Genomic DNA, 17,474 nt, shown 5'->3' with positions numbered 1-17,474 from the left:
GTGGAGAGCAAATGTTTTGAGAATGATGAGGGCAATGAATGTACAAATGTGCTTTACACAATTAATGTATGTATGGGTTGTGATGAGTTGTATGGAGTTGTATGAGCCCCTAATAAAACACTTTTTGAAAAAATCTGAGTCCTGAGACAAGCCATAGTTTCCTCCTGCATGTTTCTGGAATGTCTGCGGGACTGCTACTCGGAGGCAGGAGGATGCAGCAGTGAGGGATAGGCCGGGCGTGAGGCAGGCAGGCAAGCTGATGCTGGTCCCGACTCGACTTAGAACAGTGGAGACTGAAGTGTGTCAGCCCACAAATAACAGGGCTCTCTCTCGTCACACAGGTAGGCCAGAGCCCCCAAGGCCTCACCAGGAAGAGCCTCCCTCCTATCAAACCAGGACTAGGATCACCCTTAGAGGTCAGGCAGTCTGGATGGCACAAGCCAGGCCCCTGGGCGGCAAGACCCTGGAGGCCAGGATGGGAGGCCACCGCCCCATAGGCAGGATGCCAGGCAGAGGCAGCACAGCGTTACCCATTTCTTGGGAAGAGCAAATCTTGGTGGCTGGTGCTGCAGCATAATGTGGCAGAACTGGGGGTGGGGGGTGGGGGTGGCGGGGACGACACACGACACACAGATGGAGCCTCACATGCCCTTTGTGGCATGTTACAGTGAGACCTGCCTTCATCAGCTCTATTAAGGGCCCATCTCTCCAAAGGAAGGACATAGCAACATAGGGCTAGGGGAAGGAGGTGGCGGACAATGAGCAAGGAGAGAAGGGGCTGGAAGCTACGAGCCCTCCACCAGAATAAGGCGGTAGGCAGGCACCAAGCTGCGTAGGAAGGGGACACTGAACTCACACTCTACTTCCCTGCCTTACAATGTCCCAGCAGCTGCTCTTGGCCTGAAGAGCCCAACCACCAGCCCAGCCAGGCTCCTGCCCCATTCCTGTGGCCCGGGGTCCTACCTTATATATACACTTGTGGAAGTCATTGAGGACACCTTTCTCCTCTTCCTCCTCCTCCTCCTTGATCACTTCCTTTTCCTGAGCAAAGAGCCGCCGCCGGCCGGTCTTGAGCTGGGCCTGGCCCACCTCCTTGAGCTTGCTGCGGAAGCCATTCCTGTGGGCCATGCCATTGATGAGCCCGTTCTTGGGCTCAAAGCGGGGCAGGGAGTGGAACTTGCCCTGGTCGTGCTCCGTGTGGCCCTCCAGGGGCCCCTTGCGCCGCTCCAGGCTCTCCTTCTCCATCAGCACCTCCTTCTCCAGCCGCCGATGCTCCTCGGGTGAGAGTGAGTCATAGGAGAGCAGGTATTGGCAGTAGGCCTCTTGCAGTTTGGCCAGCCGGTCCTGGGCAGTCTTGGGGATGCGCAGCAGGTCTGCGAGTTTATTCCATTTTTTGAGGTCAGTCACTTGCTGCATGCCACCCATCTCATTAATCAGCCGGAAAAAGCAGGCCAGGTCTAGCTCACAGCCTCCTGGGGCGGGCGGGACAGGGAAAGGGGACACAGTGGGTCGGTTAAAAAGGACCAAATGACACACCTTCACCCATAAGCTCATGAACACCAACTAACTGCCTGGGACACTTGTGGGCTGAGGTATAAGTCAGAGGCCAAGATGGAACGTTCTGGTCCTCAGGGAGCTTACTGTTTACAGGGAGACAAACATTAAATGACACTGGGCATGGCCACATGCCGGGAGGCCAAATAAAGCAGGTGAGGCGAAGGGATCATGGAAGGGGTGGTCAGCAGCAGAAGTGGTGGGTGTGGGGACACACACCCAGGATCTGCACCATGACCTTGCTGGTGAGGAGGGTTAGGGCAGGGCCTGGGTTCAGCCTCAGACCACCAGGTGCCCCAACACAGGCTGTCTTGTTTCTTCAAGTCATTTCCAACTCAGGGAGGCAACACTGTCTAAGCAGCGCTGCGGTCCTGGAGGGAAGGGGAGCCAGGAGCACTTCAACGCAGTTCCCCCGACTCCTGGCCAAGAGAGCGCAGGCTACAGGAGCTGCCTGTGGCTCAGGATAGGTCCCTGCAGGCTCCCACCCTACCCCTCAATGTGTCTATTGCATGTCATCCGTGACAGCAGACTCCAAAACCAAGAATCTTTTAAATGAAATGACTGTTAACACAGGCATTAGTTTAGGCAGCCACCTGCCGAGAGGAAGAATGAAGGCTCCATTTGGCACGGAGCCATGTCTTCCTGCCAATCCCGACCCTTAAATGTGTGCAGTGTCCAGGGAGACTAGGCAGCACGTCCCCAAAATGGAGGCGGGGGCAGGCAGGCACACTCCAGGACTTCCCGCCCTGTGTCTGATGATGAAAGAGAGCAAGACCTTCGCAGGTAAAAGACTGGGGGGGGGCCGCGCAGGAGAACCGAGGAGCGGGGAGCTCTGCTGAAATCCACAGCCACTGGCAGATGCATGCAGACTAGAGGGTAGTGATCCCCACGGAGGCCCGTGTGGTGACAGAGGCCACAAGGGAATGCTGCTCCAGCCCACAGTACTGTGATAGACTGGTACCTGGAATGGTGACCTGCTTTGGAAACAGGGTCTTTGCAGACGCCATTATGGACATGAGGCCACGCTGGAGTAGGATGGGTCCTTATAAAGCTCGGGAGGGAGGCACGGAGGTGAGGCAGGAAGAAGAAGTCGGCAGACAGGGCACTAAGGCCTGGGTCTGGAACACTGCGTCTACAAACCATGGAATGTCTGGCGCTCAATGGCAGCATCGGATAGAGTGGCCATGAAGACATTCTCCCTCGGGGCCTCAGAAGGAGCCACCAGTGATCACGAAACCCCCGCCCTCCTGAGCTAAGGGATGGCAAAACGGGCCAAAAAAGAAAACCTCCCTGCTTTTGTAGGCCTCCCAGCCCAGAGCACTTTGCCAGGGGCAGCCCTGGGTGATTGGCAGTAGCCTCGGCCCTGCGCCCATGTAGCCCCTCCCCGGAGGCGTGGCCCTGGCAGCCTTACCTATAAGAGGGAGCTCGTCCATGGTGATGCCCTGAGATCTGAGGTGCTTCTTGATGCAGGCCAGCCGCTGCACGTTGGGGCCCCAGCGCCGGCCCAGCTTGTGGATGTGCTGGATCTGCGTCACGAAACGCATCTCGTCGTTGAGCTTGCACTCTGGCCGCCAGTCCGGGGGTGGGATCACCCTGCACATGCCGAACCGCTCCACCTGAGGGCGCACCGACTCGATGTAGATGAGCGGGTCATGGAATTCCTTGGCGGAGGGCCTGAGCACAGGGATCTCGTCCATGGCCGCCCACCCGGACTTGCCGCAGCCCTTTTCGTGCTTGCCCGCGGAGGCCGTGGCCGTGGCCGCCACTGCTGCTGCTGCCGCCGCCGCCGCCGCCCCCACCACATCTGGGGGCTTGTGCAAGGGCTACGTCTGCGAGGTAGAGCGATTTTCACAGGAGGCGCTTTCCGTCTTGCCATGTGCTTGCTTGCCCGGCGTGCCCTTCCCGGCCGTGGCCCGCTTGGGCCGGTTCCGTTCCAAACTTCTCTCAGGCACGTCCTTCGGAATGTCCTTCTTCAAGTGTCCGTTCAGCAGAGGCTTCTCTGGGGCGGGCACGGGGACTGCCTTCCGGCTGGGGGCTTCGGCAGCACCAGTCCCCGCTTTCATCTTCTTGGGAGGCGACTGCGGCTTCTCGGCCTGCTGTGCCTCTTCCAGTCTTCTCTTGGAATTCCGCAGCCCCTCCCTCAGCTGCCGCCCTGCCACCTCCTTAGTGCATGACTTTGGGTTCAACCTGCCGCTGACCTTGACGCCGTTGACAGCGGGTGCGGCGGCCTTGGATGCCCCTCCGAGGGGTAGCACCTGTTTGCGAGTTTTTGCATTGCTACTTTCAGTTCTCCCTGAGATTATGTGGTTGGCAGCTGAACTGGGCTTGTGGTGATTGAGTTTGGTTTCCTTGACCAGTTCTCTCTTGGCTTTGGTGTACGTGACTGTCCCCTTAGTCACCGTTGCAGTGTACTTCACAGTTTTGGACGGTGAAGGTCTGACTTCTCGCATCTTTTTGGCACTGCTTGCACTTGCACCCAGCGATGACATTCGAGTGACTCCGTTTACCTTAGAAACCTGAGAGGCAGCAGGAGGGGTGGGGGGAAGCAGAGTTAGTGCTTGCTGGAAAGATCCCACCAGGCAGGGGCGGCCGCAGCCTTCCCTGCAAGGGGGGGGGAACGGGGGACGACGGGGACGGGACGACCACGTCGCTGGACCTCAGTGCTATCACATGCCTGCCCGTCTTCCCACAAAGACCGCCCATGCGACACAGCATGTGAACACGTGCACTTGTTCCCATGGCTCTTCAAGAGAAGATGAAAAAAAACCCTGCCTCTCATGGCAGGGTTAGGAGTTGACCACGGCAAGGTCCCAGCCTATCTTGGGTCCTTTTGGTGTTCCACATACAGTATAATCTGCCCACAGAAACCCACTGGCAGGGAATAAAACCACTGCAGTGGAGGGCAGCCATGTGCTGTGGCTGGGCACAGCACATTCACTCCAAGCCCAGGGATGGGGCTGCTAACGTCCACATCTGTGTATGCCTGCCTGTAAGGTTGGCCCTACAGAGAGCCTCATCCGATAGGACCTGGGCACACTCCACCTCTTCCATGAAGCAAACACCCCTGGCCTCCTCTGCCCGAGAGAGACCCACCCTGAAGCCCCCGATCATGGGAGGTATGTGTGCTTTGGCAGCATTTCTGCCCTGACACACACCTCCAGGTCACAGGGCGCTAGCAGGTGGGAGGGAGCTGGCGTCAGATATGCATTCATTCACTGCTGGGCAGATGGGGCGCGCATGGCATCCCTGCTCTGCCTTGGGCCACTTGGACACCGGGACTGGCCCAGCCCAAGATGACGCTCAGCACACAGCTCTGATGAGGAGAGGGAAGAACATGCTTCCCACACACAGCCCTCCATAGGATCCCCAGGGTGCTTGCTGGAGTGTTTCACTCTGCAGGTCTGGGAGGGGCCACTCCTAACAAGGCTCCACCCACTGTCAAACACTGAACCACCACCAATCCACCATGTAGTGGCTGTAGTTATGGAAGGACGCAGTTTTGCTGGAACCCAATTTCGCTAGATGACACCCATCATAACCAATCCAATCAAGCCATGGGCCCTTGCTGCAATCCAAGGCATTAGGTGAACCAGGCCTTGCTTTATTTGGGGGCTGTTAGTTATGCCAGCCTCACACTCCAGGTGAGTGGGGAATCGCATGCCCCATGAAGACGCTGAATGGGTAGAAATACACCCAGGGCTGATGTTTGCAAAGCAAAGGTTTAAACAAGTGCTAGGAACAGAGACAGCTGCCCGGGAAGCCTCAGATCTGGGTAGGGGCCGTGGCGCAGAGTGCAAACACCACTAACTTTGAACTACTCTTTCAATCACGTCTTGATTCCTGCCATGCATTATGCCCACCTCCAAATCCATCACAAAACCAGAGAAAGGTAGAGACCTCAATGGGCTCCAGGATTCAAGAGCAGCATTCTCCAGGGTTGATGGAAACCGCCCCCACACCTCAGTTTCCGAACTTTGAACCCTCCAGGTCCAGCCAGATCCTACTCTACTCCATGTCCCCATCTGCACACTGCACCCTCTGCTGTTACTGCCCCCATCCAAGTTGCCAGCCCCCAATGGCTGCCAAGAATTTGCTCAATGCTTCTCTGAGGATGTCCCATGCCCCAAATCCTGAATCCATTTGGAGAGGGTAGAAACTGGGCACCTATATTTTGCAAGCTCCCCAAAGACATTCAAAGCAGCTCTGGTAATATTGTGGAGTTGAGCACTGGACTTCTAACCACAGGTTGGTCATTCAAATCCACCAGGTGCTCCACAGGAGAAAAACGAGGCTGTCTGCTCCCATAAATATCTGCAGTCCCAGAAACCCTAAGGAGCTGTCCTACCCTGCTCTGTAAGATTGCCAGGAGTTTCAAGAGACTGGGGAGCCAGAATCTAGAGTTCCACTATTCTCTCATTTATGAGAAAGCAGGGCCCTGGGATCCATCTACCAGCTTCTCGGGGGCACTGAGCTTGTGGCTAAGTCCTGGAGGTGGTGGCTCTCCTGAGTGGTGGAGTTAGTTCTCCATCTTCAAAGACAGAAGGATCCGCTGCTTATTCCCAAGACCTGCGGCCCATTACTTCATCCTGCCAGAAAGTGGAATTCTCATGTGTCTGGGCCCTCCACCCCACCACCATTTTAACAATCATTTTTATAAGTATCCAACCCAAATTTGTCCATGCCCACCCACACCACAAGCTTGAATACTAAACACACCTTCCCTCACAAGCCAGGGCAGGTATGAGCTCACACTGCAGAGGAGCTGCGGGCACCTGTCACGGCCTCTTCCTGAGTCTTACAGCCTCCACTGCGTGCCCCAGTTCTACGCCCCCCAGTGAGGCCACGATGGACCCTGCAGAGGAACCAATCTTCCCCCAGAGCCGTGCGTGTACCGCCTTTAAAGACAGGGTCGGCCTGACCCATTCCACCAGGTTGTTGAGAACGCCTGGGACTCACCTGACGGACACCTTGCCAACAGCAAGAGGCCATTCTTGGCCTGTACTTGTCTCAAAGGAAAGCATTTCCTTACCTTGCTTCTAAGTTCCCAGCCCCTGGCATGTCCAATGAAACCACACACGCCATGTCCACTTCAACACAGGCCCTGGCCCCTGGCCCGGCCCACCACACAGCTCTGCAGGGCTAAGGTGGGTCTAGTGGCTTCCCCTGGGCTCCTGCGAGAGAAGCCAGGCTAATTCAGCAGAGAGTTAGCCTACAGGGACTGTGGGCAGAAGTCTCCAATGCTCCAAAGTACTAAGTCACTCGACTGGGACTTCACAGACACGTGCTCCTTTCCCAGGCTCAGAAATGAGGCAGAAAGAGCTGCTGGCATTGAGCTGGGTGTTTTTGTTTAGTTTCTCACAGCCCTGGTCAGGATTTCTGGCTTTGTACCCCACTTTATATACCCTGCATCACACCCCACTCCACGAAGCCTGCAGTATTCCCCCTAGGCCCACAACCACGCATCAGGCAGACAGCCTTCAGGTTCTACAGCCATCAGTCCTCTGAGGGGACTAAGCAATCAAAAAGCGCCATTCAGCCAGGCGCCTGCCTCTGGGCCTGTCCAGATTGCCCCCGACCACAGATGTCCAGGAACGGACCATTCCTTACAGCCAGCCCCTGCCTCCCCAGTGTGGCTACTCTCTGTTCCACAGAAAGGAGAGATAACGTAGGAGCAGAAGTCCCGCTGGTTACAGAAGCACAATAGAGTCGAATGTGGGAAGATGGGAGTTTTTCAAGACCGCTATTCAACCAAACTAGTTCCCAGTCTCCCAGGAAAATAATACTTGCCCTTTCTGTTTAGGAGTAGAAGCTTGGTGGCACAGTGGTTACTTGTTGGACTGCTAATTGCAAGGTCTGCTGTTTGAAACCAAAAGCTGTACCTAGGAAGACAGATGGGGCTTTCCACTCCTATAGAGTACAGTATGGGAAACTCATCTCCTGTCTTACGTGGTCACTATGAGTCAGAAATTTTGTTTGGGTTTTCTGTGCAGAAAAGGGATAAACAAGAATATGAACCCCCTAGGCTATCCAGCACTCCTTCTTGACTCTTCTTGAACATTTGAAATTTCTATAACCTTGCTCTGTAGATGGTGGGAGCAAGGTCTCAGACTGTTTCTAAGTTCTTCTTGCAGCCGCTGCAGGAATGCACAGGGTCACTGCAGTCTGACTTTGGCGGGAGAAACTCGATCTTAAAAACCATGTGCTCGCTTTAAGACTATGAGATACTTTCACACCTTCACCGCTTCTGGTCATGCCATGCATACAACTCCATAGTTGACGAAGTGAAAATGTTCTGGTCACCCATGATCAATGCTCAGACCACGGTTCAGCCGTGGTAGCTGTCGTGCTGATCTTGTCCCACGAGAGGGCGCCATTGAGCTGAACGGTGCTGGCCTTCCTCTGGACAGGAGCACAGCCAAGTAAAACACCCGGGGAAAGAGTGACAGCTTTACTTCTTTGTTGGTTTCCTTTCAGACTTCAAAACTCTAAAGAACAAAGGAGCCTAAATGAAGACTCAGCTGGGGAAGGAAGTCTTCGTGGTGTGGCAGGCCCCTTCCTTCAGACATGAATAAGAACCAGTAAGTAAGGGCTACTGAGGCAACCACAACACATGACAACTCCCTGCACATCAGAGCAGAAATGGTTTCTTGGTTGGATTCCTCAGAATTCGGACACTGGCCTCTCTTCTAAGGGGTCTCAAGTCGGATTCATTCCTTCAACCTTTTGGCTAGCAGCTGAATGTGTCAGCCATTAGCATGATACCTCCCCCTACCACCACCCCCGAAAAAAGAAGGAAAACCCACCCCCATTGAGTCAATTCCAACTCATAGCGACACAATATAAGGTTTCTCAAATTACAAATCCACTTGGGCAGACAGCTTCATCTCTCTCCCTCGGAGTGGTTGGTGGGTTTGAACTGCTAACCTTATGGTTGGCATCCCAATGCCTAACACAGCACCACCAGAGTACCTTCAGCATCACCCAGCGCTCTCTCGTTAATAATGAGGGCAATGTAAGTGAGCATTCCCTTGCCTTAAAGGCAGGTGCCATAGCTTAGCTCTTTTTAAAACGCCAGCTTCCACACCAAGCAATGTAGCACCATGACTGGACAGACAAATGCCATTCAAACCGCAAGTAGACTCTGAGGAATGTGAGAAAGCAGGCTTCACCATCTTCATAGCTCGTGCCATTTTCTGACACCTCCCTCTGTTGGGCATTCACATTTTGCATTTTCCAGAACTTAACCCACTCATCAACTCCTATGTCAGGCACCCGACACACTGAAACCATGACACCCAGGAGCCCTGGGTCATGCCCCAGAGAATATTCCAGGGCTGCTGTTAGACACAAGAAGACTGGGGCTTACACCTTCCATGTGGGGAACCTGGATCCACTCCCAGCCAATGCCTCACACACAGCTAGCACCCATGTGTCAGTGGAGGCACAGGTCACCCACCATGAAGCCAGGGAGAGTTTCAGGGGAGTAGCCGGGCCAGGCTAGTGTGAACTTAGAAGTCAGGCCTACTGAATTACTCCTGAAAGAGGCCGGTAAACGCTGCACAGATCCTAACAGTCCACTCCGAAACTGATGGTGAGGCTGGTGGAGGGGAGGCCAACAGCAACGCCATTATTGTTTCAGAGACATGTCACGAAGAGTCAGTCCACCCCATGCCCTCACACACCAAGAAACACGCACCAGCCCAGCGCACCACCATATGCTCCGGTGGCGGTGTGTCAGCCTGCACCTGCTCCACATGGCTCTCAGGGCCAGCTTTCCCACAGCAGACCAGGCCAGTGTCCGTGGTGCTTGGCCCTCCATCCTTCAGTGAGCAGCCAAGCAAGTAAAGCATTCACCCCACCCAGGGTCTCAGCATACAGCACAGCACTGCCCTGCAGGGTAGCAGGGGCTCTGTGGGACAGGGCCTCCATGTCGCATTAGAGAAAACGAAGCCAGGGCTCACTCGTGCCAACCGTCCAAGCTTCACAGTCGCCTTTCTGTCACCCTACCGCAGAATAAACAAACAAACCCTCTCTGAGATGAGACAGAACCTCGGAGTCTCTCTGGGCCCACTGCTTTTTTATGTGGTTGGAAAGACAAAAGGTCAGAATCCAGTCATTTGCATCTACCAGACACAGAGAATGTGCAATTGTTGCTGTTGCCCAGGTTCTCGGCACACTTACCAACAGGATCTGATGGCTCCCACACACTCCATTCATTCCTCCCCACGCCCTGCCGGGGGAGCCAGCACATGGACGCAGGGGGAACAGGGGGCAGGCAGTAAAACAGCCAGTGCCAGAGTCCCACTACAATTAGGATACGGGAGGGAGGCAGGGGAGGGGGCCACCGCAACACAGACCTGCCACAGTCACACCTGCTGAGACCCTCAAGTACACACAGGGTGATCAAGCATGCATCAAGAAGGCACACTGGGCGGCGAGGGTTGCTCTGTGCACGAATCCCAGGCTCCCCACATACACACAAACCACACAACTAGGGGGCAGGACACCCCCAGGACTAGGCTGTGCTTGGCCCCCAGCCTCTCCCAGCCAGCAGCCTCACCTTCAGTTACTAGGGGGAAGTGGAAACTAAGTGGGGTGGGGCAAGAGGTGAGAGCCTGTGGTGAGGTTGACAATCCAGCCACCCATGCCAAGTGGAGAGTGTGAAGGACGAGAGTGCGAGCATGTGCTCACCACTGTGCCCTAAGCCCCTGCAAGCCTTGCCTCCCACTCCTCAGAGGTTGGGAGGGAAGATGTTGCAGCTAGACAAAACCACCTTCCACTGCTGATTGATGGCCCCACTGCACTATCACACCAGATCGGCCTAGGAAAATGAGCCCCCAGCGGCCACATGGAAAAGGCAGACTGACTGGATGTCTCTGCTTGGACCTGGCTCCTGAAGTCATGACTGAGGAACCACATGAAGCTATGCTGATGGCAGCCAGAGACCTGGAGCTGGAGAAGCCACATGGAGAGCCACACAAGCTGAGACGCTTCCACAAGACTCTCCCTCCACCCACTGGCCTGTGAGCTTCCTGCTTTCGGCATCACTGCATGCGTGTGTGAGTCTGAAGAGGACTACAGACTGGTGTCGAACATATGGGCTCCTATCGGACTTAGAGTGTCTCTGGATTTGTTTCAGACTAACACATTATGGTCGGTCTTTCTGTCCCTTGTTCATTTCGCCTTCTTGCACAAACGCCTCTGCAGAAGAGTTCTGCACAGCTGGGGACTGGGGAAAAGGGTAGGCACGGTGACCGCACCTATGGCTTTCAGTGCACCGTGACAGGAGACACACGATCTGGGACCCTGGCCAGACCACGATCGCCCCTGGCTGTTCTCTCTGGGACCACGACCAAGCCTGTACCCCGAGCAATGGCCAGTGTTTGTACTGTGTTAAAGCCACCACTAGCAACCCCACACTGCAGACAAGGAAGGTGGGCTACCTAAGATGGTGGAACACACATGAGGCTTCAACTTAACTTCAGCAGCTGAATAATCCAAGGGGGCTTCAAAAAGTTTGTGGAAAAATAAAATTCACTCAAGTACAAAAAGCTAAAGTCTAACAAATAATTATGTGCACAAGGAGAAATTCTCTCATGTTACCAAGACTAAGAAAGAACTGCTTGTCAAAAAAACATACACATCAATTCCAGTCAATGCCCCCAGATCTACCTATCAGAATTACGCTCTCCTATTTCTTCCACGGACATTTTTAAATGCTAAAGTCCCTGGTAGGATTGCTCAGAAGTCCTGGGGGTGCAACAGTGAAGTACGGACAGGTTGCTGATCTGAACCCAGCAGCTGCCCTGGGGGGGAAAAACTCAGTCATCTATGCCTGCAAAGGTTCCCAAAAACCCAACTGCGCTCCCTCCCACCCAGTCCATGCTGATCCCCCTGTGAGCTACTGAGACTAACTCTTTATGTATTCACCCCCATTTCTCCTTCTGCTGGTGGTTTCAAACTGCAGACCTTGTAGTTAGCAGCCCACTGTGTCACCACAAGGGCCTTTCCTACAAAGCATAGTTACAGCATGGGCAACGCAATGGGATGGCATCCCGTTGAGCCTCACAAGTGCCCCCCAGATCTGAGGAGCCAGAGCCATGGCGCGGCGAAGGCTCCTGTTACCGTGGGGCTCTGTGTGCACTGCCTGCCTCGCAGGGCTGTGGGAAACCACCCCGTGGCTGTGCCTTGGGCGCACCTGAGCACTGACTCAGCAATCACTGGGGGGGCTGCTGAACAGTGCAGAGACCACCCAAAGTTGCTGAGTGTGTCCTCGGCCCCGTGAAAACTGTCACATTCACGAGAATGTGGCCCATATCCCAGGAGGGCCCCCTGACAATGCCTAACCCCGAGTCTGTCGGCAGAGAGAGGGAATATTTTCCATTACTCTACAAAGCCACGTGGCACCTGGCTCTACCTAGAGCATGGGAGAAGGGGTGGTGAAGGAAACCAAGTCCCGCCTCTGCCCTTCCCGGCCACGGCAAAGCCTAGAGCAAGTCTGTAGTGTGGTACTCAAAGGGCAGACTCGTCCCCATCACCTATTCTCTCCCTGAGCAGCAAGCGGCTTCCAAAACCCCAAGTTAACTGGCCAATGGGAAGTGACAGCAGCGTGTGCACACACAGGCACCCCGGCCCTGCCAAGCCACCGTCTAGTCCCTAGCAGGGCTGGTCCTACCTGTTTCCGTAAGTCCTGAGCCGACCGATGCAGAGGGGGGTGATGGTGGTTAGCAGCGAGCCCCTTGGCAGAGGAGCCCGAGGAGGGGGCTGTAGGGGGGTGGGTCGCAGAGGCAGGCTCCCTACGGCTGTCCGCCCGGTGGTCGCTGTGCTTCTCCTTCCCTGGAGTGGCCTCTTTGCTCTTGTGTTTCTGGACGGGCTCCTTCTCTCGTGATGACCTGGTGGAGCCATTGAACACTGTAGGGGGAGAAAACGGAAGAGTAAAGTCATTGCGTTAGTGTGCGGCTGCCACTGCCGCCAGCACCACAGAACCCAGGCTCCCAATACAAGCGGGCTCGGAGAGAGAGAGCATGCTGGCCAAGCACAGAGGGCTACCATTCCCCAGGAAAGCCCAGGTCCAAACACCACTGCTGAAACATGCAGGGGCCTCCTCACCCTAAGCATGGAGGCACAGTCTCTCCCGGAACCCCAGCCTTGGCTGATGCTACGGAAAACCCCATTTTTAAAACATCCCCAGCAGTCCTGAGACTGTCTTCAGCAGCATTCCGTACAGTGAGAAGATTAATCACACTCAGGGACACAGCACTCTCCTGGGGCCAAGGGCACACATGGGAGCCCCCGGGTAAGTCAACAGGGTAAGCATCTAGAGTCAAGGGGCGAGGGCGCAGTGTGTGGTCTTACCAAACCTGACGATGACAACACACTAGGGGCACAGACAGTGTGCTCTATTGCTGCGCTAACAGTCCCTTGAGCTCCCCAGTGTCGATTAGGACTCAGGATGGCCCTGAGTGAGAGCGCTAAGTCTGTGCTCCAGCTTCCCAGGGGGGGGGGGGGGGGGGGACTGTTTGGAGACAGATCAGCAGGGTTTTTTATGAGGCACCTCTGGGTGGAGTTGAGCTTCTTACAGCTAAGCACATTAAGCATGGGTTACTGTTCAAGGACTCCAGGGACTTGTGAACAATCTCTGGGAGTTTCTGTCTGCGGTACGCTGTTGCACACATTGCCTCTTACTCTGTCACCTGCTATTACATTTGTTATGGTGCTAAAGTCTCCACCTCGTGCTTTGAAAACTTTACTGGATCTTGGAAGCCAAGTAGGAACACTCCTATGAGTGCCCTTCTAATCATTTCCTGATCCCGTTTCTATGATTCAATCCTTCATCTATTCATTACTCCTTCCTATAGACGGTGTTAACATAGATTCCCCTTCCCGTCATCCGAGGGCTCTGCAGGTGTGCAGCCCCCAGCACCTGTTAACGACACACCCAAGATACATTCCCACACAGAGCAGAAGGCCATGTCACGCAAAAAGATGGTCTACATTCCTGGGTTCGATAAGGTTCCACTGAATGCTCTCCGTTACTCAGAAAGCAGAGCGCTTCCAACGGCTGGCATTTGTTCTGAATCTAATAACTACACATGGTTAGAAACCATCAGTCAGACCCAAGCTAACAGGATCAGCACCAGCTTCCAAGACAAAAGCCATATCCACAAGAAGCCAGAGCTTCAGTGTGATTCAAATCAAGCCAAGGGTAGGAGAGTCCAGCCAATTCATGACTATCCACCTAGTTTCCAAAGCAGGGAACACAGCTCCTCTGTTGAAAGGAGCTTTTTGGTTTTTAATCTCCTAAATTCCACACTTCTGTTTTGTTAAGGAAACACACAAAACAAAAACAAAACCATTCCATTTGTTTCCTTTCATACACTGGCATTTGCAGTTTATTTCCAGCCTTGTAGTTTGATAAGTTAGCAGGACACTGAATACTCCGTTTTCTCATCTGTCGAGTGGGAATCACATGCTCACTTGCAAGGTCATTTTAGGAGCCAAATGCAGAGGCATGACTGCGGCATCATCTCAGGTGCCCTCCTTCCGCCTCTGTCCCCCTTCCTAGTAGGAGGGATTTAAAGCCAGTCGTGTGACTGCCCTGGTCTAGCGCCATCACTGCTTAAAACCCAAAACTCACTGCCGACTCATAGTGACACTACACAAGAGGGAGAATTACCCTGGGGGTTTCCTAACTATTTATGGGAGCAGAAAGTCTCATCTTTCTCCTGAGGAGTGGCTGGTGGTTTCGAACTGCTGATCTTCTGGTTAGCAGCCCAACTAGTAATGCACTATGCCACCAGGGCTCCTCAGAGCTAGGCAATCACTAGCTTTAACACTAATCATGACTGTTGTATTTTCCAATCAACTGCCAGAATGCCCATTGGGAACCACCTCATTGGGCCAGTGTCACCGCTGGCCCAAGTGTTCCCCACTACCACCCAACATCCTCTTCATGGCACTGCCACTCTGCTGCCCAAACAAGGAGAAGAGCACCACTGAGACCAACTCCCCCAGCCTTCTACTCCAGTGATGAGTGACTCTGCTGACACTTGAGGGACCTAGTGTCCCTTTGGAGGGAACTGCTACATCAGCATATCTTCATCATAGCTCACAGGCATGATGTGCCTTTTCACTGGGCATTGGTGGCACAAATATGGGCATGTTAGCCATCAGAGAGATGCAATCCAAAGCCAAATGCGAACCCCACCAGAATGGCTAGAAGCAGAAAAAGAAACCCACAGATGTTGGCAGGTATGTGGAAAGGTGAGAACCCTCATACACTGCGGGTGGAAAGTCAGTGTCTGGCTATTCCTGAAAAGATACCAAAGAGAGGTGCTATATGGCCCAATAATGCCAGTCCTAATGACACACCCAAGAGAAGTCAAAGCATCTGCCCACAGGGTCAGAGCATAGCCTCAAAGCAGAAGCAACTCCCAATGTCCAGCTGTTGATTGGAGAAATACAATGTAGCCATGTAATGGACACAACCCAAATAGTATTCCATTAAAATGGAGTACGATTAGGCAGCTTTTAAAATGACCAAAGTCCTGACATGTGCTACGCACACCTTCCATGAACCTCAAAAACATGGCGTGTGGCAGAAGCCAGACACAATGGAGCAGCCCCTGCAGATGCTCTTTATACAACATGTCCAGAGCAGGCCACTGCAGAGCCATCAAGAGTAGCCCTGGCGGAGAAGAGGAATCGGGGGTCAGCGAGCAGTCTCACGTTGAATGCAGAATTGATGGTCTGAAATGTACCACCCACACCCCCACCCCCACCCCAAACACACATGCCTGACTCCCAGTTTGAAAAGTCCTAGTAGGATTAAAACACAGAAACTGGCGGCTGCCTGGAGCTAAGGCGCCTTGAGGCAAGCAAACGAGAAGTGAGTGCTACGGGTAAGGTTTCTTTCTGAGGCAGACAACGTCCTGTAGCGGAGTGTGCCATTGGCGGCGCAGCGCTGCACGGAAAACCCGTTCAGTGTATACTGGAAGAAATGAGTACATTATGTTATGTGCTGGTGTATTTCTTCTCTAAAGGTACAACTGCCGATGCATTCGCATAGCCCAAGGCCTTAAACCCACACTCATATCCTAAGGAACCTATATATAGTTTCCGTGGATCTTTACAGGAACCGACAGCTCCATCTTTCTCCCTAGAACAGCTGGTGGGTTTAGACTGTGACCCGAGTAGCCCATGGCTCACCCAATAGTACCATCGGGGCCCATAAATTCAAAAAACACATTCTTTTTCAAATGACCAGTGGCTGAGGTTACAACAAAATCATGCACGGAGCTATGTAAAAGATCTTTTCACAGTGCAAGACAGACCAATGACTTGGAACATCAAGCACATGGAAGCTTCATGAATATGGGTTGGCTAACCTTGAAGAAAGGGCCACTTGTTGAGTTTGGGCGGAATATCAGGGCATTAAATATGCCCAAGGACTTACTTGCCTGAGGCCCATTTCTTCACATTATCTCCACTCAAATGATACTTTGAAGGAGGCTGAGAATGACATGACTGGTCTTTTTGAAAAATACTCATTTTTCACACACACAAAAATGTAACGCAAAACAACTCATAACAGGTTTATGTGCTATTTTAAGTAAGTACTTTTTTTTTAAAACATTTTATTAGGGGCTCATACAACTGTTATCCTAATTCATACACACATCAATTGTGTAAAGCGCATTTGTACATCATTTCTCAAAACATTTTCTCTCCATTGAAACCCCCGACATTAGGTCCTCATTTTTCCCCTCCCTCCCCGCTCCCCCCTCCCACATGAGCCCCTGTTGTTTATAAATGGGTATTTTGTCATATCTTGCCCTGTCCGACGTCTCCCTTCATCCACCCCTCGGTTGTCTGTCCCCCAGGGAGGAGGTCACACACAGTTCCATGTAATCGGTTCCCTCCTTTCTAGGAATCCTTAGTTTTAATTTTTACGGTGCCAATATTGCTAACAACACACACTCACAAAAGCCCTTTCAGGATCAGTCCTCAAGAACTAAGGATAGATGGGATCTGCACAGCCATTGCGTTGATTCTGACTCATAGCGACCCTGTGGGTTTCCGAGGCTGGAAAGCTTTATTGGAGCATAAAACTTCGTCTTTGTGCTGCCAAGCAGCTGCTGACCTTGCACTTAACAGTCCAACATGTGACCTGGGGGGTCCAGGGACTGGCTCTGATGTTTTCCAGATGCTCTGAGGAGCCCTTGTGCTGACTATCACAGCACTTATGCAGCAGGCTCCAGAGACCCTCGGGTTCTCAATCGGGCTATCTACCTACCAACATTCACGTTTGCCATTTGCCATGCATGTGAATCTTAGGCTGGTGGCATGCCCAAGCTGTGGTTTCTCCATTGGTAAAATAGAGATGATAATAGTATCTAACTTGTTAGGCCAGACAACTGGGAGGGCAAATCAACTGAGGAAGGGTTTCTGTGAGTACTGAAGAATGTTGATGAGTTAGGGTCGCCACACTATTTCCAAGTGTGGACACAACAGCAACACTCAGGTGTGCTCCTGGCTCTATTCCACTCCCTCACCAAGGAACCGCAGAGGGTAGGGTGAGGTAGCTGAGGTTCCTCCCATCTGAAACACCCTCTGGAGACTTTCTTAAACACACACAACGGGTTCGATGGATTAGCAAAGAATGCCTAGCTTGAGCACTGTGCTTTTCAAAGAACTATCCATCTGGGATCAAAGTGACAGCGGACCAGAGAGGAGACTCAGGGGGCACAGGATTTCCGTTCCTAAGGGAGGAACACTTTCAAGAGAGGAGAGTGAGAGTCAAGTTCCGGCACAACCTGCAGTGTCACTGAACTGGACACAAAAATTGTTGGGCTGGTGTACATTCTCAGCACCACCCAAAAGACAATACTTTTCTAAAAGAGAGAAAAAAACAGCACTGT

General features: G+C 53.1%; 1 protein-coding gene across 1 annotated transcript in view; it reads right to left on the bottom strand.

The window, feature by feature from the left end:
* Nucleotides 1-17,474, bottom strand: part of JARID2 (jumonji and AT-rich interaction domain containing 2) — a 273,050-nt gene that overhangs the window by 15,985 nt on the left and 239,591 nt on the right. Inside the window, 3 exon segments of the mRNA XM_004718079.2 lie at nt 964-1,472; nt 2,966-4,070; nt 12,230-12,465. Of these exon segments, the coding sequence (XP_004718136.2) occupies nt 964-1,472; nt 2,966-4,070; nt 12,230-12,465 (1,850 nt within the window).

Source organism: Echinops telfairi, unplaced genomic scaffold (assembly GCF_000313985.2).
Source record: "Echinops telfairi isolate 266 unplaced genomic scaffold, ASM31398v2 ScPeMD7_7439;HRSCAF=8477, whole genome shotgun sequence".
Classification (NCBI taxonomy): Eukaryota; Metazoa; Chordata; class Mammalia; order Afrosoricida; family Tenrecidae; genus Echinops; species Echinops telfairi.
Note: the sequence above shows the minus strand (reverse complement) of the source record. Positions and strands in the feature narration are given on the sequence as shown.